General features: G+C 52.1%; 1 protein-coding gene across 1 annotated transcript in view; it reads right to left on the bottom strand.

Moving 5' to 3' along the window:
- Window positions 1-16,806: 16,806 nt before the first annotated feature.
- SAMM50 (SAMM50 sorting and assembly machinery component) overlaps window positions 16,807-23,391 on the bottom strand; it is a 34,608-nt gene continuing 28,023 nt past the window's right edge. The window contains exon 15 of the mRNA XM_023631707.2: window positions 16,807-17,004. Within this exon, the coding sequence (XP_023487475.1) occupies window positions 16,959-17,004 (46 nt within the window). The 3' untranslated portion in view covers window positions 16,807-16,958. The remainder of the gene's footprint in view (window positions 17,005-23,391) is intronic.

Genomic DNA, 23,391 nt, shown 5'->3' with positions numbered 1-23,391 from the left:
GCTTTGGGGTGGCATTTTCCAGCGCGCTGTAATCATAATACCTGAAGCAGGCTTTTGAAGGGTGTTATGTAATCAGTTTGCTAATTTAGTGATCTGGCAAGAGAGTAGCCTGTGATTTTCGCTGTAAACGCTGGGGGCGTGCAAAGATGACCGCCCTGCCCGGAGTTTTAAAACTGTTGTGCTGTCACGTTTCCCATACCACGTGGGAGCACAGCACAAATCACTGACTGCAGAGATCACAGCCTTTTACTCAGAGGATTCTGGAAACATCAGCAAACTTTGAGACAAGGGAAGTTGCATTTTTATTTATTAGCAATTCCTCTGTTTTCTTTCTGCATAATAGGCAAATTAAACTACATATACACTCTGTTCCCGTACATATTTTGTAGATGAGGAATGAGTGAAAGGTTGGCACCAAGTTATTGATTCCGAGTCTTCCAGGGAGAGAATTGGTAAGGCCCCCTAAAAGATTATACCCCCTTCAGAAAAGACTTCCCCCAGCTTTTAGAGAGCAAGTTCCTTGAAAAATGCCAGTACGTCTTAAATGTGTGGGAGAACAAAGGCCAGGCCTATTAGACATTATCACCTTAGTCTGAATTTCTCACACCATGCATTCGCCAAGTATGTATCACCTGCCTACAAAATAAAAGGCTTTGCTTTCTTCCTCCCCGCTAACTTGGGAGCAGCAAGGGAATGAAATTGTGCTTTGGATGGAGGAAAGAGGATGAAGGGTGGGGGCCCTCAGGGGCAGTGGGCTTGCTCCAGGCTGCTGGATGGCTGGGAGGCTTGGCCACCACAGCCCATCGTGAGAACGTGGCTGGGGCCGGGCAGACCATGGTCTGGGGCAGGGATGTGTCAGGGCCAGAGAGTAAATCTCCTCAACTTCACAGGCCGCACAGCCCCTGCCACAACTACTCGACTTTGTAGCTTGAAAGCAGCCGCAGATGATACGTAAGCAAATGAGCGTGCTCAAGAAAACTGAATGCACACAGAAATTTGGATTTCATATCATTTTCACGTGTTGCAAAATATTCTTTTGATAATTATTTTGAAAACATTTAAAATGTAAACCCAGTCTTAGCTCACAGGCCGTACAAAAACAGGCACCGGGCCGGATCTGGGAGCAGACTGCACCAAAACTGAATTCAGCTTACTGCCCATTGCTGCCTGAAAGGCCTAGTAGTGGTCACAATGATGGTGCCACCAAAAATCAACGTTTAAGAGATGAGAGTGATTCAGAGCCTGTTGTTTGGAACTCCAAGGGCGTAAACAAAATCTTCCCTTATGTTCGGATGCATCATAAACACAGCACCTCCAAAAGTGGGTCCGTGACGATTCCACTTCTTATATAATTCAGTTGATAAAACTTTCCGCACTGTATCCAGAGGCAGGAGTACACTGCAGCACTGCTTGTCTTTCTGGAAAATGAGAACCAGCTAAATGTGCGTCGTGATTACAGACCTCGCAGCCGGGTCCAGCTGCACGGGGGACCCTCTGGAGCAGGCAGAGCTGTGGGACTGGCGTGTGACACCATCCACGACGTGGTGTTAAGTGGAAAAGCAGGCTGCGCTTTCTACCTTACATGCCTCGGTCTCCATTCATTCCACCGACACTGAGGGTCAGTGGACGCATTAGGTAGAGTTCCAGGCCTCGGGACACACCGGGAACAAAACGGACACCTGCCCAGTGGAGCTCCCATTCTAATGGCAGCGGAACTAAATTAGCCATTAAAAACCCACATACGTACGTGTGCACATTTTACATATATGTGTGTGTCCACGCATCCACATGGACATTTTATGTATATACAAACCTTTATGGAAGCCCAACTTTTAATCTTCAAACACTTTGTCAAGGGGAAACATCTGCTTTGAGCTCTGCCTTTCTGTCTGTCAGTACAAAAAATAACGAATTGGTGTTTACGTAGAGCAAATAGAACTGATTTCAGGACTAATGAGAAGACATTTGGATTTGAAAGTGGATGAGCAGGGCGCGCTCCTCACTTGAAAAGGCAGCCACACCTGGAAGTGAGACGAATTTCCGTTCGTTCAGGTTCGCAGCTCGCACGTCGAAATGTGTTCCCTGATCCCCCCCACCACGATACCTACTGCCACCGCTCACTAACGGAGCAGGGCTGAGCAGCTGGAGGCCAGCGATGCTCCTGCATCAGGAGAGCAGGAAGACGCGAAGCTCACCTCTGTGTGGTAAATCACCCTAAGACTGTCAAAATGTCAGATTCACAAGAGAATCAGTAAGACAAAAGGCTTGAGAAGACTACCAGTCATCAGTGCTATTTAAATCTTTATTATAAAGAACTATTAAAATACAGAACTTAGGGGCCTGCCTGCTGGCGTAGAGGTTAAATTCGTGCGCTCTGCTTTGGTGGCCCGGGGTTTGCCAGTTCGGATCCCTGGTATGGACCTACCAACTGCCCATCAAGCCATGCTGTGGCAGCATCCCACATACAAAATGAGGAAGACTGGCACAGATGTTAGCTCAGGGCAAATCTTCCTCACCAAAAAAAAAAAAAAAAAAAACCAGAACTTAATTTTTTTCAGAAGCCCTGTGGCAGCAGTAGCCTTGGCCCCTGCCCTTGGGGTGGCCAACTCATGGAGCCATCTGTAATGAAATCTGCAAAGGCTTAGAAAAGTCAGCCCAAGTAGACTGCAATGGAAAGCATTTTTCTACAACTAAAGCCTTCATTTTCCCGTAATCTAAAAGAAAAATGCAAAATGAGTCTTTTTTTTCCTAGAAGCATTGTGCTTGGACATAGTAGATACTCAGTGAATACTCAATGAGTCATAAAAGCCTGTCTCTAAAGGTAGAAAGAACCCTAAGGTCCGTGGACAGATGAACAGATAAACAAAATGTAACACACAGGTACACATATAATGAAATTCTGACGCAGCTACACCACGGATGGACCTTGAGGACATCACGCTGAGTGAAATACGCCCGTCCCAAAAGGACAAACACTGTGTGCTGCCACTCGCATGCGGTCCCTAGAGAAGTCGTTCACCGAGACAGAAAGTAGAAGGGTGGGTGCCAGGGGCTGGGGGAGGGGAATGAGAAGTTCGTGTTTAACGGGGACAGAGTTCTGGTTTTGCAAACCGAAAGTGTTCTGGAGATGGAAGGTGGCGACGATTGCACAACCGCGTACATGGACCCAATGGCACTGAACCGCACACTTCAAAAATGGTTGAAATGGTACATTTTCCCTTATGTATATTTTGCCACGATTTTTTTTTTAAGCCTGTGTCTCAGACCCACAACTACTCAGGCCCTGAAACTAAAGGTAGTTTAATAAACTGTGAAAAGTACTGCATTGCGTTGAGGTGTGAGAACAGGTGTTAAGACTTTATTGTGGAGAAGAAGTAACAGGAAAGAGAGACGGATAAGAGAGCTGACGAGCAAGAGAAGGAAGAACAGAGAGGCAGTCGTCTCCTGGAGGCAGGAGCGGGTTCACTGGAGGGCGGCCCTGGGGAAGGCGGGGAGGAGACTGCAGCCCCGAGGGGAAGGACGGAGATGGGGAAGAAGCCTCATCAATTTCCCCTGCCTCCGCGTGGGAGCGGGGCTGCAGAGCAAGCACAGAGAGGCTTCTCAGAAGAAGGGGCTGCAGAGCCGCCCAGCCCCCTCTCTGAAGCTGGCGGCCCCTCCTCCAGCTGTCCCGAAGCACCCAGCTAACCCCATCATGGCCCTTCTCCCTGTGGCCCTGTCTGCGCTCCCCACCAGACACGCAACGTCGTCTCCGCCTTCATACCCCAAAGGGAGCCTGGCACACACGAAGAGCTCAATCAGTGTTCCCTGAGAGAACGAATGAATGAAAGACTGTAGGTCGTTGGTAATTATTGCCTGAGATTACTACGGCCACTTGGGATTATCGTGATGTTTGCACCCAGGCAGGAAAGCTTTTATCGTTGCTTTTATCGATTGAGGCCGATTATTTATGGCTCCTTCTCAGCCACTCAGCCCAGGTGACAGATTTGGTGATGAAGACTATGAGAGAGGAAGGTGTGGCATTGCAACTTAAGGAAATATTAGGAAACAAAGCTTTACTGTCACTAGCTTTCCAGCTGACAGTTCAAGAGAGCCCGTGGTGTGGAGGAGGGAGGGGGGCGTGCTGGGAAAGTGGGTTCTAGTCTGAGAGGAGACGGCCGCAGGGTCCAGCTGCACCGTTCAGACGTCCCGGCGCTTCTCAATCCTCAAAGCACACAGGTCACCCGGGGATCTTGCAAAACTACAGTTCTTGGAGGAGGTGGGCTGGGCCGGGCCTGAGCCTCTGCGTTTCTAACACACTGCCAGGGGGGCCCCGGCTCTCGGCTTTTTGCTTCCATATCACACTTTGAGTAGCAAGGCTCCACGCTGCTTTTACTAAAGTGTCACCATGGGCTTCCAGGAGGAGAAGTTGCCCACCAGGGACCCCCCACTTGTTTTCTCAGAAATTTCAAAGTTTACGAGGCTGAGAAGCCTCCACTTTAGAGCGTGAGCTGTATGAAAGAGACGCACGGCCCGGCTCCCAGGAGAAAAAGAACACAGGGCAAACCCAAGCGAGGGGGGCCCCGGGGGCTTGCTGGCAATCGCAGCATCTTTTTAAATTATCCAACTGTTTGTTTCAAAGAATTACTTTTTAGAAATAGTGCGCTGGCTGCTCTCTTTTCTCGCCCCTCTCGTGAAAGGGAGGCCTGGTGGGAGCGGGGCGGTGGGACAGGGAGGTGCAGAGGGAGGAGGCGGGGCGGCCGGACACAGAAAGAGCACAGAGGTCCTTTGTGAGGGTCACGGCCAGTGGTCCCCGCCACCGCGGAGCGAAGGTCTCCCTTTGCAATCCCGCTCCTTGTTCAAGTAAAGGAACCATTGTCACCAAATGAGCCTGCAAAGGACAGGCCTGGCTGGGGTCTCCTGCATCCTGACCCCCTTCGCCCTCCGCCTCTCGTCCCTTCCTGACAGCCCTCTTGAAAGAACGTTCTGTTCTGCGCTTCACTCCCTGACCTTCCCCCTGCACTGCCCGGGCCCCTCAGCCCCCACCCCCACCCCCACCCCGGCCAGTCCAGCGGTCACAGCACAGTCTTTCCTGCTGACTGGCCGTTAGGAGTTGAATTGTTTCCCCCAAAAGCATATGTGGAAACCCCAGCCCCCCGCCCCTGGGAACGTGACCTTATCTGCAATAGGGTCTTTGTGCATGTGATCCACTCCAGATGAGTCATTAGGAGGGGCCTCAGTCCAGCACAACTGGGAGAGTCCACGTGAAGATGGAGGCAGAGATTGGAGCCACAACACAGCCAGGGTTCCTGGCGACACCAGAAGATAAGAGAAAGGCGTGGAAGAGATTCCCCCCGCCAGAGCCTTCAGAGAGATCTTGGCCCTGGTGACACCTCGACCTTGCACTTCCGGCCCCCAGAACTGTGAGAGAAAAAATGAGTGTTATTTCAGCTGCCCAGTTTGTGGGACTCAGCTACAGCGGCCCCAGGAGACCCACATGCCATCCTCCTTGAACACCGCCCCTTGGGCCTCTGGCGTGGCCTCTCCCTGCGAGAGGACACAGCCTCCTCTGCCCGCGCCGTCTACCTGGGGGCGTCCCCTGGGAGTCCTCCCCCCCCACCCCCGGGTGCTCTCACTCTTCCCCAAGGTTCTCAAAGACCCTTTGTGCTCGTGCCCCCAAATCTGCATCTCCAGCCCAGACGTTGTCCTGAGGCCCACCCCCTGAGTGTGAGGCTTTGCTCAGCGTCTGCCCACAGAACCCAGCCCTCCTGGAGCCTGGCCCCGCCCTTCATGGTTTGTCTCCTTCTAACCCTCCAAGTTTGCCTCCCATCCCCCACCCCAACGCCCCCCACCCCCCCCAACTTATAGTTGTCCCAAACAAGCCATCTGCAAACCTGGCTGGTAGGCACATTCTTGTCCTGGGGACCCCGCTTCAGGTCACTTCTTCAACCTGACTCCATCCCAGGCCCAGCGGGTCATTTCCTCCCTGGCTTCTCTCCATTTCCCCGATGTACTTCTGGTATAGCAGCTATCGCACTGTAGCAACTGTTTACTTCATTTACTCACCCATCCATCCACCCACCCACCCACCCATCCACTCACCCACCCACACACCCATCCATCCACCCACCCACCCACCCACCCGTCCATCCACTCACCCACCCACCCACCCATCCACTCACCCACCCACCCACCCACCCACCCATCCATCCACTCACCCACCCACCCACCCATCCATCCACCCACCCACCCACCCATCCCTCCATCCATCCATCCATTAGTCCATTCATTCACGGATCAAGTGCTGCTCACACAGAGCTCACATTCGAGGGGACAGAAGATGAAAAACACACACACAATGACAATAATGGTAGGTTGTCATGTCCTCAGTGAAGAGCAGGCATGTGGATCTGAACCCACACTGGTGCTGATGACTCCCACACTGACATCTCTGATCCGTGACTAGCCTTTGGGCTCCAGATCACAAACCTCAGGTGCCAGCAAGCTGCACCCGCAGCCCAGATTCAGCCTGCTGCCTGTTCTCTACTGTCTCAGAGCTAAGGATGGTTCTTACATTTTTTAATTGTTATAAAATATCAACGAAAGAATAATGTTTCCTGGCAACTTTTGTTCTTTTCACAAACTCTTGGCCACTATTGCAGATTTTAATATAGGAATAGTCATTCTCCTTGGGGAAATAAAAACATTTTTAAATGCTTGATCTTTCTTTAATTCTGCTACCAATTATTTGGAAATATTAACCCAGAAGATTTGCGAGAACTATGTTTTAAGTAGAAGCTAAACTCTCTGGCAGGGCCCCTTAGAGACTGCTGGTGCTGACAAGGGCCACACGCGTTGCTGGATTTTAAACTTGGGCGCCTGTGCAGAACTTGGAACATTCTTTATCGTGAAGCCTTTTGTCTGTGTCTAGCTGCACCTTATTAATCTCAGAGGCATTATTCTTGTCCCCATGAAGCACTCAGCACTTGCAAGAGAATCGCTAACCTCAGCTCCTATCACTGCGGGCTTCCAGAATCATCCAGGCTCTGACAGGCGCTGGCAGCCCTGTCTGGGAGCTGTCAAATCTGGAGGCTACGTCGAGGAAGGAGGCACTTTTATTCCTGGCATTTGCCAATCTTCTCAGCTCTGTTTGCAGTTTCAATAGATTTTACTTGTTTTCCAGGTTATTTGTGAATTTCCATCTCAGAGTCCATGAAGAATGCAAGCCATAGATTTTCATGTATACGTCTTAGGATAAACATTAAGATCGGATCAGGCTTACATCACTAAAGAACACCTTTCCTATTTCATCCAAGTTTTTCTTTTGAAACAATATTCTTTATGAAACCTGCCTGACAAACACACCTCAGCCTGTGATGAAGGCCACCATCGACAGTGACCAGCCATGTTGGTAGCACGTGCCTGGTGGGATGTGACAAGAATGACACTTTCCCTCTGTGGCTTTCCTTCTAAAAACCTAGAACTCCACAAACATACTCATGTTTTCATGAGAAAAACATCAGACAAATTCCAGTTAATAACACTCTACAAAATGCCTGAGCAGTCATCCTCAAAGTTGTCACGGTCATCAAAACCAGGGAAAGTCTGAGAAACTGTCACAGCCAGGAGGAGCCTAAGGAGATAAGATGACTAAGTGAAATGTGGGGTCCTGGAGCAGAAAAGGACCTTAGGTAAAAACTAGGGAAATCTGAGTAAGTATAGACTTTAATTAATAACATATTAATATTGGTTCATTAATGGTAACAAATGTACCCAGGCTAATGGAAGATGTTAATAATCAGGGAAACTGGGTGTGGGATGTATGGGAACCGTCTGCAGTCTTCAAAAGCCTGTAAATCTAAAACTAAACAATGGAAAGTTTATTAAAAAAAATCATTGCTTTTTAAAGAGCTGTTGTATTTTTTCCACCTTTATTGCAAACTGAAGATTTGGGGTGTTTTCAAAACTCCTAGGAGGCCAGCTGGGGAGTCTGCTATGAGTAAGCAGCAGCGTCCGAAGAACATTTTCAAATCCATCATCTACTTTTAGAACCCTTGTGGATCAATAGTTCCTAATTTCCCTTAAAATTTCTTTCAGGGGCTTAACCCATTTGCCTGTTCGGGCTGAGTCAGGAGACAGAAGCAGTGTGAGCTCGCCAAGGGGACACTGAGGGGAGCCCAGCAGAGCCGGCCCCGGGGAAGCTCAGACTGGGTCACCTCCAAGACCTCCTGCAGCAAACGGTGGTCCCCGCAGCCGGCAGGGGGCGTTGGAGGAAGCCGACGCATTTTCCCTTTTCTGTGCCGTGGGCTCTGCCACTCGGCGACTTCTGTGGCTGTCCCGGCAATCATTTGGTTCGCTGTTTTCTTGGTTACTCCAGCCCAGAAAAGGGGGAACTTATTTACTTATTTTCTCTGACAAGAGAATGAAATGCTCAAGAGATAAGTCCCTTTCCAGACCCCCAGGGCCGGGAAGGACCGTGTATCCGTAGGGGTTTCCAGAGAGACAGAACCAACAGGGGAGATAGATTGACAGATAGATAGATGATAGACAGATAGATAGATGATAGATAGATAGATAGACAGATAGATGATAGATAGATAGATGATAGATAGGTAGATGGTAGATAGATAGATAGATAGACGGTAGATAGACGGATAGATGAGAGATAGAAAGATAGATAGATAGATATAGATAGATAGATGATAGATAGATGATAGATAGATGATAGATGAGAGATAGATAGATGAGAGATAGATAATAGATGATAGATAGATATAGATAGATAGATAGATGATACATAGAGACAGACAGACTCCTATGTGTGGGCACCACCCAATCTGCCGAGGACCTGAACAGAACAAAAGGCAGAGAAGCGGGAATTTGTCCCTTTTCCCCGCCTCACTGCTGGAGCGGGGATGTCTCACCGTCTCCTGCCCCCCAGCTGGGACTCACACCATCGTCGTCGTCCCCCCGTCCCCCCCCCCCCCCCCCCCCCCCCCCCCGTTTTCAGGCCTTTGGATTTGAACTGAATTTACACCACCAGCTTTCCTGAGTCTCTAGCTTGCAGATGGTGGATCGTGGGCCTTCTGAGCCTCCATGATCGAGTGAGACAATTCCTTATAATAAATCTCCTTTTATGTACATATATCTCCTATTGATTGTTTCTTTTGTCGACGAAAATAATCCATATCCAATCTATAAATGAAAATTTGGGTGAGTTTATTCTGAGCTTAAATCTGAGGAGTATAACCCGGGAGAGTCTTTCCACAAAGGAACAGAGCACTCCAAAGAAGTGGGGGTATAAGGGTGGTTATATACTTATATACACTCAAAGAGGATGTTTCACATAGGATTGAAATGTCCCTTTTACGATAGTCGCGAGACTGCTCTGTCGGCACAGCGATTGATGGAAATAGCAGGTAGGTCTTCTGTCTCTGTGAACACAGCAGGGTGGCAGTCTGTTGTCTCCAGCTGGGTGGTCACAGGTGAGCTGGGAGGTGAGTGCAGCAATCAGTTCCTAGCCTAAGGAAAAATGCTTATCCCTAAGGAAATGCTAATGTGGGGGGAAGTTGCACCTTTATCTCAAGGGCCTTTGTTCTGGCCATAGGAAATGTCTAAGCAGATATGCAATGCGTGCTCAATAGCCACAGTCAGGCCCTTTTGAAAAAAAAAAGTCAGGCCGAATTAGGTTTCTACCAAATGGCTTCCTCATATACTCCAATATATCCTATTGCTTGCCATTTTTATTTGTCACTTTGGAACCCTGACCTTCTTTCAGTTCCTAGAAAAAGCCCAGCTACTTTCCATCTGAGGCCCTGCTCCCTCTTCCTAGAATGCTGTTCCCTTCACCTCCTCACCTGCTGGCTTACGCTTACGTATTCTTCAGATCGCGGCCTAAGTGTCCCTTCTTCAGAAGCCTTTTCTGACACCCAGACAAGGATCAACATGTTCCCCCAGCACCTCACTGGGCCTCTGAGACCCGCTGGAGAGCCAGCCGGGGCTTCCCCCAGGAGGTGACAATGGGGTTGAGGAGGAGCTGGCTCTGAAGGCGCAGAAGGCATGCCCTGCAGAAGCGCAGCCTGGCAGCTCAAGGTCACTCGGAATGACTGGTGGTGTCAATGAAAGGGGGCCTCTGGGGTGAGGCAGGGGATGAGGTAAGGCATGAGCAGACACCAGATGCTGAGGGGCCCCTGGGGACAGAGGGAGGGAAGACCCCACTCTGAGATTTGGGAGCAGGCCCTGCCCCGCACCGAGTGCCCAGCACGAGTGTGGGGCGAATGAGTAAATGAACAAAGGAAGCGAGAATTCCAGGCCGGCTCTGCCTCTGCCTCAGAAGCACGTGCTCTTCCACTCCAGGCAGTTTCCTCTCCCCGCGCCATGTTCAGAAAGACGGAAACGAGGAGGCTGCTGCCACGGGTTCCTCTCAGTGCTGAGTTCATTTGTCGGGATGGAAGTTTAGCATGAATCATATTTAACCTCTACCGGCTACGGAGCGTCTCAGGAAATTCCATCCCATTTATTTCAACGCTTCCTCCCGGGGAGGGCAGCATGTCAGTGTCACCCCTCCATGTTCAATGTCAAGGCCACACCACAGTCTATTATGTTCTAATATTTCTCGCAGGAGCTCTGCCCACTTAGTATTTCAGGGAAATTACGTTTAGATGAGTGGTAATTTCTGGATATGAAATAAGATCGAAGCAATTGTATTTGGGTCTCTGACTCAATCTCAGGAGGTCACCTTCCATTTCGCGGTGATGGATGGGCCCGGGCTTGCTATTATCTCACCCAGGCGAAGTCAGAGGATTTTAATTGACCAGCACATCTATCGAGTGATAAATGTAGGAAATGCTTCCTCCATTAGAAACTGATTGATTGAGGAGGAGAAAAGAAGCGAGGAGAGAGGCTGTAATTTTCGCAGTTGGTCCAAATTCAGAACATGTGCTTTTCAAAAATGATTACTATTTATTTTCTGAGCAAGATAATGCTGAATCTCCCGTTCTTTGTTCTTGAAAGTTATCTAATGATTTGGCAAAGGAGTCCAGTAATTTACTTGTCAGGAAAACGCCACGTAAAAAGTCACAACTCAGGCGTGGGGACAAGATGTGACCGTTGGCCCCACTCTGGGAAAGCACTGGTCATTCTTAAAATTAACAAGACGGCTGGTTTGACCCCGTGAGGCAGTGTTGAGAAGCCTCCCACAGGTCAAGTCTCAAACGGAAATGGAAATCGGTGTGAATGTGGAATGTGCCTCCGTTTCATTCAAATGTACACCCGTCTTTTCTCTCCCCAGCACTCCCAGGTGACACAATGCAGGAGACCCAGGCTCCTCCCCTGCAGACACCATCCTCTAGGCCATATTTACTGTCCACGGCAGAGCCCACCCGGCCTGTGCAGACTGTGCGCCTGCCCCCACCCGGCCCCCACCCGGCTACCACTGTCAGCGCCTACTGTGCGCCAGGCCCTTCCCATACACTTTCTGCTACACCCAGGTCCCACCAGCCCCATTTCACAGAAGAGAAATCTGAGGGCAGGGAGGTGAATATGATTTATATCTGATAACAAAAGGAGGGTTTTTAATTCCCGGCTTGTCCCTCAGCAAAGACAGAGTCCGTCCTCGTTCAGGTCCACACGCAGCGTCACCTGTCACTGGTTCTCTCGCAATTACTCCAGTGCAGATGTCGGAATACTATCTGGGCGGACCCACAGCCTGAGAGAATCTGCTTAGCGTGATGACAGATCAGTGGTTCTCAAAGTGTGGTCCATGGGCCAGGGTCCCTGACTCTTTCAGGGGATCTGCAAGGTCATAACAGTTTTTATACTACTACTACGACATTACTGAGTGACTTAGCTAGGGGGGTGACATCTGTACTCAGGAAGCAAATGTGACGGTGGGTGAAAGTGTTGGTGCCCAAGCACGGAGTGGGCAGAGCAGCACACTGTCCTGGTGGTCACCGTGTCCTTCACCACCTTGCACGCCATGCACCAGGCACACCCTGCATCTAAAAGGATGACGCCGGGCTCGTTGAAGGATGTCCCTGGGGAAGCAGAAACGATCAATGTCACCACATCTCAGGCCTTTGAACATCTGCATGGTGACGGTGGAAGCAAGCCGGCACTTCTGCTGCCCACAGAGGCGCATCTGTCTCAAAGCAAAGCGCGGTGTAGCTGAGCTCCCGGCGGAACCCACCGCTCTTTCCACGGAGCATCAATCATCTTTACTTGAAGGAACGACCGACAAACTGTGGGTATTCAGACTTGAGTGTCTGGTAGACGTTTCCTTGAAAATGAAGGAGGGAGCTTCAAGGAAGCAACTGACAGAATTTGCTGCCAATGATAAAATGTGAGCTTTCAAGTGAAAACTGGAATTTGGGGAAACTTGTATCTGCCACCGTGAGGTTGGCAGCCTCCCAATACTTACACATTTTCTGTTGAGCTCAGTGGTGAGACGAATGAGTGTGACCTTTTATATTTTGCATAATCATGACGTGTGCCAGCATTTGGAAGATTTGAATACCTCGGTGACCCAGCATTTCCCAAATGACCAATGTGTGATGTTGTAAACCCACCTGGGTGAAAGATGCAGTCAGGGGGCCAGATGGACCAGCAGACTCAGTTTAACAGCGTGAAAAAGCCATTGACAGGGTTTCAGATTCCAAATTGCCTAACATTTAAAACACCATGACTCGTTGAGTTTTGGTGAAGTATCAAAGAATATTCAGTTATCTGAAAAGGTTACTGAAATACTCTCCTCTTTTCCTAATACACATCGATGTGACGATGGATTTTCTTCATGTCCTTTAAACAACTTCAACTGCAACAAACTGAAAGCAGAAGTAGATGTTAGAACCCACCTGTTGTGGTTTTTTTTTTTTTGGTGTGTGTGAGGAAGATTGGCCCTGAGCTAACATCTGTTGCCAATCTTCCTCTTTTTGCTCAACAAAAGATTGTTGCTGAGCTAACATCTGTGCCAGTCTCCCTCTATTGTATGAGGGATGCTGCCACAGTGAGGCGTGACGAGTGGCGCCAGGTCCACGCCCGGGATCCAAACCTGCAAACCCCAGGCCACCGAAGCAGAGCATGTGAACTTAACCACTACACCACCGGGCCGGCCCCAGAATCCACCTGTTTTTGAAGATACGTGTTAAAGAGATTTGCAAAATTATAAAACAATTCTGCTCTTTTCACTAAATTTTTTTTTTGGAAACAGATTTTTCAAAAAATGTTACTTATATTACCAAGTAATGAGTTTGTTGTTTTTAAATGAATTAGTATTTTTTTACATTCTCAGTTTTAATTTCACTATGATAAGTGATTAGTATCAACTCAGAGCTCTCTGGAGATCCTGGCTAATTTCTGACAGTGCTGGGGGGTCCCGGGACCAACAGCAGATTGAGAACGGCTGGTATATATAATCGTCTGATGAAATCAGTAAAAAAATTAAAAAGGAGGCAAAAAAATTTATATTTAGTTATTGTTCTTGGAGTTCAAATGTTGGAGGCAGTAAACAAGCTTTAAAAAGCCTCCTAGTAAGAGGTCATGTTGTGGAGATCACTGACTGCGTGAACATTTTGCGAACAGGCTCCGATGGATTGAGAGCATGCTTGTGGAGAGAGCACCATACCTGGTTCAGAGGCTGCTGCACTTAGTGACGGGGCGGGGATTCCAGTCCGGGCTGGACCACAAACAAGAACCTACAGCGACTCCTTGACCCTAACGTTCAAAAACAAGCAAACCGATCTACGGTGTCAGACCAGCCAGCGTTTACCTGGGGGACAGAAAGCCCCCGAAGACCCAGAGGCAGCATCCACCACGACTGTGGAAGCATCGCTGAGAGGTGCTGAGCCAGATGCCCTCCTCTGACAGAAGACACACTGGGCCCAGAGGAGAGAAGTGAGTGGCTTTTGTAAACAGCCCACAGGCCCAGAGCCAGGCTCCTGACCCAGGAGCCCACCTTCTGACAGCTGTCACCCCCAAAACTCGCCTCCTCCTCGCACACGTTCAGACGCTTCCACTTCAGCTCAGCCACAGGCAGGAATAATGTAGATGAGTGAGAGACACGAGCCAGAGAGGCCCCTACGTGCCAGCGGGTATAGACTCTGGCTTAAAGGAACACTGCCTCCCAGCTCCAGCCCTCTGCTGTGGGTAGGAACGGAGACTTCTGTTGTCAGACCCAACTGTTTAAGAGAAGATAGAAATCTGAATTTTGAGGACAGCTGCCTGATTTTAAACATTTCATTTTACTTAAAACGCAATTCTCCCGTTTTTGTTCTCTAGACTAAGGAAACCTCTCCTCTTTGGTGATCTTTAAACATGATGCATTTGAGTACATCTAATTGTCCTAAAGATAAGTTTATTTGATCTTAAAAAAAAGCAAATTCATGAATTAAGGCGAATTCTTAGCCTAAGGACCTGCAGGGTATGGGGAGGCGGTCAAGGAGAAGGGCCTTCACGGAAGTCAGGCTAAGGGGAAAAGTGGCCTGACAAGGCTGGTGGCACATCTTCACCGTTGTGGCCTCCTTGACTGTCCTTTGTTCCAGTAACTGTAGCATTTGGCAGAACAGCCTGTCCCCGGCTGGATCATGAGACTTGCAGACAGCAGCCGGGCACACACGTGGCTGGTGGCACTGCTCGCTGAGTAAAAGGTCACAGTGTGTGTACAGAGATCACCACAAGTTCAGGATCACGGAGGACACGCTCCATCACAGTGGGTTCTTCTCCCACAAGCATCGTGAAAATTAGGTCCACTGACGTTAGTCTCCCTGTTAGAAACGGAAGACGACTGACGCGGCAGGGTTCCAGAAAGGCAAACAGCAGAATTCTCCAACAGAAAAAGGAAGCTGGCTTCGTGGCCTGTTCATTGCAGAGTGGAATAAAAGGTTAATTACGCAAATACCAAACTCTGTTCCGGTCCCGAACGCTCAGGTATTTAGAGGAAAATGGGAGAGGAATTAAGATGCAGACTCACTGAGGCACGCTGGTGCTTTTGCGGAGGAATTTGTTGTGCCTTTCACGTTTGCTTTCTATCACATCCGACGCCCTAAAGAGCCGCTATGAGAAACTGCTTCCCACGGGGAACACGCCTGGCTTCCGGTCTTTCACGGAAAGCACTTTGCGAAGGGCTTCTGGCTTTGCGCTCCAGGCTGCCTGCTTAGCAGCACCTGAGCTCCAGCGGGATGCTCCTTTCACCCAGCGCCTCCGCTGTTTGCACTTCACCTCGAGGAGGAGCAGGCCCGAGTGCGCAGGCGAATGGACCGTGTCCACGCTGTGCACAGCTGGAGCGGAGCTGTCAGTAAGGAGCACGCGCCGTGACCCGGCCGACCCGGCCTCGCTGGATCAGACACTGACCTTTGGAAAACGACTTCCTTGGGTTCTCCGTGGACGTACCAGATGAATTCTGAAAGGTCGCGGCCGCTGAGGGTTTGTGTCATTCAGATTTTATGGTCTTAACTTACATTCTGAACACAACAGTTCTGCAACTTGGGTCTATTTTGCCAAAGGCATAAATGTGAAACTGTAAACAATAAGACAATCCAAGGGAAAAAGGTATATTTTCCCATCTTCCCAACTGTTAAGAAAGGTAGAACTGTGTCTTCTGACATACTCTCCGTCAAATCCCAGTAGCTCACGCAGGCAATGAGGGGGAGATGGTCCTCGGGGGCCTTAGAGCTTGGCCCCAGGACGACGAGGGTCCTTGGACTCAAGCCCCCCTGAAACCCCAAGCTTACTTGGCAAAGACACAAACAACAGGTTAGGGGAGGGCTGAAAGTGATGGGGCCGCAGCCCCAGCTCGGAGAGGGAAAAAGTCCAATGGGAACGCATTCCAGCTAAAGCCTAGGGGGCGTCCTCCGCAACCCTGGACATTTTTATACGGCGCTGTTTTTTGAAGAATTCAAAGGAAGTTTTTCCACATGTGACTAATTAAGCATATCCTGAAAACACTACTTTGAGAGATACTAGGTGTGTTAGACAGAAAACGGCCCCCAGAGACGTCCACGTGCTCATTCCTGGACGCCGTGAAATGTTATGTAACACAAGGGGAACTCAGGTTGCACACAGAATCGAGGCTGCTGACCAGCTGATCTTAAAATAAGGAGCTGAGCTGGACTGTCCGGGGTGCCCAGTGTAATCCCCAGGGCCCGTGAAAGGGCACAGAAAGGCAAAGCCTGAGGGAGATGGAAGGTGCTGCACTGCCAGCTTTGAAAAGACAGGACGGGGCCATCAGCCAAGGAATGTAGGCACCCCAAAAGCTGAAAGGCAAGGAAACAGATTCTCCCCATGAGCCACCCCTGCTGACACCCTCATTTCCACCAGTGAGACCCATTTGGGCTTCTGACCTCAGGCCGCAAGATGGTCTTTCTGTGTGGTTTTAAGCCCCTAGGTTCATGGTAATTTGCTAGAGCAGCGACCGGAACCTAGCCACTCATCTTGCTAACCTGCTATTACTCTCTAGAGAGCACACCTGCCCTCTCTGCCTCAGTGTCCCTATTGGCACACAAGCATTTTAGTGACGCACACCTGGTGCCGTGGCTGCAGCCCCACCCACACAGTCTCCCTCAGCGCATGGAGCCGGAGCGCACACGCCCTCTACCAGCAGGCCGGGGCTTCCTCTGGGCCTATGCGGAATATTCCGGTACAGGGGAACCAAACACTGAGACTCGAGCCTGGGATGAACAGGAATCTGGGGACTGTCTGACAGGAACTTCCACCTGGGCAGGGACACGTGACAGAACTCACAGCGACTTCACCTGTCTCACCCCATGTGGTCCTCAGGGAGAGCCAGCGTGGGACACTCGGGTGGGGAAAGCAAATCATATCCACGCTGCACCTGAGTCCTTGCCTTTAAAATTTATTGACACGGAGGCACACAGACTCAAAGAATCACCCAAACGTGTTCGTTTGGAGAGAAAGTGTGTGGCACCGAGTGACTCGCTGCGGCTCAGGGCCAGAGCTCCCCCCGGGGGCTGCAGGACGCTCCGCGGCAGCTACAGGAAGCGGATGCCGGCTCCAAACTGGACGCCATCACATATCCTAAAAAGAGGGAACAAAGGTCAGGAAGTCCACCCTGTGGCCTCGGCTCGCCCGGCCGCCTCCACGAGGCCATCAGTGCACAGCCCTGCCTCAGCAGAAGCCCCACCAGCACTCGCGCTCTCCCAAGGGGACCGGCCAGTCACAGCCCGGCGCTCCTCCTGTCCTCCTGTCCTCCTGTCCGCCCACCTCACCTGCCGGCCCCTGCTGCTTCCTCCCCTCCTGGTCTAAGCAGCAGCCTTGGGAGGACGGGAAAGGGAGGAAACGGAGACACAAATGCTCCTTGTTGCTCCCTCCTCACCTCCTTTATGCTCTCCCTATCCTGACCCAAGTGGCAAAAAGAGAAAAGAAGGACCTGGGAGAGACGTGTGTATGAACAATAAAACCTCTGGGGGCGAAAAAGCTGTGTTTATTTCTAAGGCTACCAGGCCAGAGGAAAGCTGCGAGGCACCTTCTGTGTGGAGCTGAGTGGCGATGAGAGGTGTCCTGGCTGAACGCAACAGAAATGGCTGTGGAGGAGCAGCTGGCAAAGCACAGCAAGCAGGGAGGACGGGGAGGAGGGGGCGGGATGGGGAGGGAGGAGCAGGATGGGGAGGAGGGGCGGGATGGGGAGGAGCAGGATGGGGAGGGGGGGCAGGATGGGGAGGAGGGGGCAGGATGGGGAGGAGCAGGATGGGGAGGGGGGGCGGGATGGGGAGCAGCATGATGGGGAGGAGGGGCGGGATGGGGAGGAGCAGGATGGGGAGGGAGGAGCAGGATGGGGAGGAGGGGCGGGATGGGGAGGAGCAGGATGGGGAGGGGGGGCAGGATGGGGAGGGGGGAGCAGGATGGGGAGGAGGGGGCGGGATGGGGAGGAGCAGGATGGGGAGGAGGGGGCAGGATGGGGAGGAGGGGGCGGGATGGGAGGGAGGAGCAGGATGGGGAGGAGGGGGTGGGATGGGAGGGAGGAGCAGGATGGGGAGGAGGGGGTGGGATGGGGGAGGGGGCGGGATGGGAGGGAGGAGCAGGATGGGGAGGAGGGGGCGGGATGGGGAGGGAGGAGCGGGATGGGGAGGAGGGGGCGGGATGGGAGGGAGGAGGGAGCGGGGAGGATGCGGAGGGCGGAGAGGACACGGAACACAGGGCAGGGAGGACAGAGAGGACGAGGAAGGACGGCAGAACTGGGGGCCGGCCCAGACCCTCGAAGGTCCCAGGGATTTCTGACGACAGCAGTAACCACCGCCCTAGCGGAGTCGACCCTGACTGCCCTTGAGAACCTGCTCCAGACCCAGGAAAGGGAGGACGCAGAGGTCACGTTGGTTGCGACCCCTGCCACAAGCAGACATTTCACAGCTGTTATTCTGAATGCTGTTGATAACCTGCAAACAGACCACCGAGCCCACTTTCCAATGAGCATGAAGGATGAGGGGTGAGGAGATGGCTATGGTCACAGCAGGAGGAGCAGAGCAGGACCCTGGACCTGGAGCAGGGCACGCACAGGCCTCGCTGCCCCGGTCGCCGTGGAGGACGTGTAGCTGTGGGGCTCCCTGTTTCCATGCCTCCGGCGATGCCCAGAGTAAGAGTCCCTGGGCCACGGCCCAGCACCTGCATTTCAGAGATTCCACAGCCATGCTTGTGTGCAGCGGGCTGAGAACCACCCGAGGTGTGGAGGACGGACTCCCCACGCTGGCCCGAGGCAACAGTGCCCACTGGAAGCCAAGCTCAGGAGCCAGACCGGCGCTGTACATGGGACAAAGGGGCCTGGCCGGGACCTAAACGCCAGGAAGCATAAGCTTCCAGGGAAGATGACATTCGGCATGCAAACAGCTGCTGACACTTGTGGAACACAGTGTTTCTGCAAGTTGTGGAAAACTTCTAGAAAAACTGGACAAGAATGGCTCCTTCATGCAGAAGAAAGTTGATGTTTCTGTTGTCATGACACCTGTGCCCTCGCCCCATCTGAGGAATTGTGAGGAATGAAGGTTTTCTTTTCAACATGACTGCGGGTGAGGGAACAAAATATCTGATCTCTTCAGAGCCACGATCGATCAGCGCCACTGCTGCTGCCGACCTTCTGCAGGGTGAAGGGTGCTCGGGAGCCAACAGCCGCAGAAGTCACCTGACCAGAAGGGACAGCTGCAGTCCCTTTGTGACCTTCAGAAACCACACCAACATCCTCAAAAGGCAAAGATCTACCATGCAAACTGTGACTGCGTTTGTACAGCCTCGTTCTGCTCGGACCTAAATGACTTGTTTTTTCATTTTACACTATCAGGTCCATGAAAGTGGTCCCTGCTGGCATCTGCTATTTCGGAAAATGTCTGAAAATCAGCTACAAGGTAACAAGTCAGTCAAGCCCCTGGCTGACTTCAGAACCAGCAGGCATGCCAAGACAGGCTCATTTACTGCAACTGGACACAGACTAAACAGCTTCACAGGCACAGGTCTATGTGCTGAGACCAGACAAACGCGTCACAGAAAAAACACCCACTGCAAAGACTCAGAACGGTGTTGCAGAGCGACTCAACGCCAGGTGCACCAAGACGGCCTCGGCAACATACCCATCTTTCAGCTGTGTGTCCACCGTGTCTGTATCCTTGTTATTCGACTCAGGAGGCACCTCAGAAAAAGGTCCCACATGTCTCTGCCTCCCCTCCCACCATCAGGGTCTCGGGGCAGCCTGGCCGCGTGCACTCCAGGGCCATCCCAGAGGCCGCCCTGCCTGCTCTCCACCTGCCTCCAGCCTGGCAGCACCAGGCCCACCATGGGGCTCTTGAGGAAGGTCACACGGGGCGGGGCACCCTCCTGTGCTGAGCCCTCAGTGCCCGTGCACAGTCCCCCTCGTCAGGAGGGAGGCGTCCTCCACAGGCTCCCACTCCTTCACCGCAATCACTCGGGAACGCCAGGCGCTGGTCTTGGCACGGGGAATTCGGCAGTGAACAACCAGATGAGAGCCAGAACCCAAAGTCCTGGGCACGTGCCCGAAGGGAAAAGGCCAGAGATGAGAGGGCAAAAGGAGTGAGCAGCACTCCAGCCCTCCAGCTGGCCCTCCGGCCTTCCCCGCCCCTCAGTGCTGCCTCTGCAGAGTGATGGATCCTGGCGCCCACTGGCATTTCATGCTCCCAGCCCTTAGCTCCAGCTCTTCTGTAGCCTGGAGTGCTCTCCCCTGCAAGTCCCCAGCTGTCCTTCATGAAGCTTCAGCTCGGGTATCACCTCCTCCAGGAGGCCCTCCTTGCCCTCCCAGGCAAGATGACCCTCCTTCCTGTCTTTCTCCAGGGGGGCTGCTCTGCCAGCGAGCCCGCCTTATTCATCACCTCAGGGACTGCACTCAGTAATGCACGGAGCGACAGAACGCTGTTAGATCTCACACAACAGTGCCAAAAATCACCTCCAGTTGAAAATTTAGCAAACACTTCAAAACTGTTTCCACTTTTGGGGCTGGCCCCGTGGCCGAGTGGTTAAGTTTGCGCGCTCCGCTGCAGGCGGCCCAGTGTTTCGTTAGTTCAAATCCTGGGCGCGGACATGGCACTGCTCATCAGACCACGCTGAGGCAGCGTCCCACATGCCACAACTAGAAGAACCCACAACGAAGAATACACAACTATGTACCGGGGGGCTTTGGGGATAAAAAGGAAAAAATAAAATCTTTAAAAAAAAAAAAAAAAAAAAAAAACTGTTTCCACTTTTGTACAGGTCTGAATCCTAATTATAGAGTGCCTGCATTAACTATGGAGGAAATCTACGGACGATATGCACACATGTAATTCCCTATCCTGCTAGGTGCCTAATTTTAGAAATGAAGATTAAATTCTGGCAACATCACTCAACCTTCACAAAATTCCAATTTTGATGATAAAACTTCAAAGCCACACACGGCGTGAAGGCGAGCACCACATTCAAGGGTACCAGGCTGAGCCTGCACAGGAGACACTGCATACAAGAGCATACGCTGCAGCCCCGTGATGGGAACCAGAGCTGCGCCTGGCCTGGGGGCAGAGCAGCTGCCTCACGCTCTGGTCTTTAAATACCACGGGCACAGCAGGCTGCTTCCTTCGAGAATAAACCACATTTGAAACTAATCTCTGAAGCATATTTTCAAATTTGACCCAGCGACAGAGAGGTAAAGCGGAAGGGTGCTGCAACCACCCGTGTGAAGGTGGCGTGAGGAGGGGGACGAAGCCGGTTCCTCGGAGCGGTGGCCCTGACCCTTGGAGCACAGTGACGCCTAGCGGCCTCTGACAGCACTGCAGCCACCACGTGGCAGCGGAGGGACTGGATTTCCCCAAGTCACACGCCCAGCCTGCTGGGAAGTGACAGCGCTGGGCCAGTCCTGCGGCCGCACCCGGGGTCCATGGCTGTCTCAGAACGCAGGCCCGGAGGGCAGCAGGCAGTTCTCAACGCCATTACAGTGAAAGACACTAAAGCTACGGCTAAAAATCCACACGCACTTCTAGTTTTCTGTGCAATAAAAAATGCTTATAATGAAGTTAGTAGAGAATTAAAATTTGAACCAAAAAATCTGCCGTAGAGATAAGCAAGGGAGAAGGCTGGCTGTTTCTTCCACAGTGAAGGCCCGAGGTCCGAGTCCGGGCAGGGCTGGAAGGGGCCACCTTCGGCCCCTCAGACGGGAGGCGGTTCTTGACGCTGGTGTTTCGGTGCAGAGGAAAAGCACTTGGCCTCAGCCAGGCTGGCTCTGCACCCTGGCTCTGCCGCTGACCTGACTGCCACTGCCGAGCCTGTCTGCTCATCAGGCTCCACTGCCCAGAGCTGCTGGGAGCCTGGACAGGAAAACCAAGCTGGGCCTGGGTCTCCCACAAGGTAAGCAAGCACCCGCTATAGCCCACGGCCACCGCCCTCCCTTACGCTGAAAGTGCTGTGGCTTTCTCAAGACAGAGTCAGCCAGCCCTCCCCTCTTCAAAGCGTGGCTGGTCCACATACCAGCCTCATGGGAGAGCGTGTCAGAAACACAGCATCTGAGGCCCGCTGTGGGCGGCAGCAGCATCTGCCTTTACCAAGGTCCCAGGGAGTCAGGGCACAGTGCGGGGGAGAGGTGTAGGCCTGGCCGCCTGCATCACACGTCTGGCCACGTCCCTGGGGCAGGTGCACCCCCGCACCTCTGGAGCTCCCACGAGGATCCCACTCTCGCCTGGCTGCCAGGCCGGGGGCCCCGCGCTCACAGCTGTGGTGGGAAGAGGCTTTGCAGGAGGTGATGTGCAAAGCCAGCCTCGTGTCCCCAAAGTCATGGAAGTCTCGGGAATCTTAGCTGAGAAGGTATCTAACGAACAGAACTTGCTCTAGGAAAAAAAGTCCCATTTGTCCACATTGCACTGTCACTGAAATCAGGACACAGCGCCCCATGGACGGCATGTCTCAGACAGCCACCCGGGGGCAGCCATGCAGTGCCAACACACAGGCGGAGGGAAGAGGCCTCCTAAAGGAACATTGTCTGCTTCCTGTGTACCAAGCTGGCCCTGGCAGGTAAACCAGCAGCAAGGACAACACAAAAGAGCACCAACATTCACTGACAACACGCTGGGTGGGCTGCAAGGGCTTTGTGTGCACTAGGTCATTTAGCTCTCAAACCTGCAAAGTAGTCGCTATCATAGTGCCCACTGTCTGGACACGAAAATGGAGACCCAGCAAGGTTAAGTAACTCACTCTGGGTCACACAGCCAGAGTGGTCAAGCCAGGATCCGAGGTGGCAGCTGGGCTCCAGCGCACACACAGCCTGTACCACACTAGACCCCTTTTGGCTTTTGCTCTGTGCAAAGAACAGGCAGAGAGTGGAGGTGGATTAAGAGCCCTGGAAAGAAGGGCTCTAACCTCACTGGGGGGCCACGGCAGCCCTGCAGCCTGAGTCAGCCTTCCCGTGAGACAACGAAGGGGAGCAGACTCGACTGAGCTGATCACCATGAGCGTGGGAGGCACACACTGACTGCGCCTCTGCACTAAGGCTTTATTCGAGGCTGGCTAACGCGGCTCCCTCACCCACTACGCAGAAGACAGTGCAAGTACACGGGCACAGCATTTCCTTAAAGTAGGACAAACTGCAACTTCAGGCTTGACGCTCGAGCTATGACTCACACGGCACCATTTGGTGGCCTCGTGTCAACAGAAAACGAAAGAGAAAAAATATAGCCTAGAGTACTGAAGGCAGAAGCGTGACAAGAGAAGAGACAACACGGACACCACAGGATGGGCAGAAGGTGTGCATCCCCAGGTTTACACGCTGAAGCCCTAACCCGCCGTGTGATGGCGTCCGGGGGCGGGGGGGGGGCCGGGGGGGGGGTGGCCACGGGGAGGGAATTAGGTTAGACGGGGGAATTAGGGAACTAGATATGATATGAAGGTGGGGTCCCATGGCGGGATCAGTGTCCTCATAAGAGACCCCAGAGCACTTGCTTGCCCCCC

Source organism: Equus caballus, chromosome 28, assembly GCF_041296265.1.
Source record: "Equus caballus isolate H_3958 breed thoroughbred chromosome 28, TB-T2T, whole genome shotgun sequence".
Lineage (NCBI taxonomy): Eukaryota > Metazoa > Chordata > Mammalia > Perissodactyla > Equidae > Equus > Equus caballus.
Note: the sequence above shows the minus strand (reverse complement) of the source record. Positions and strands in the feature narration are given on the sequence as shown.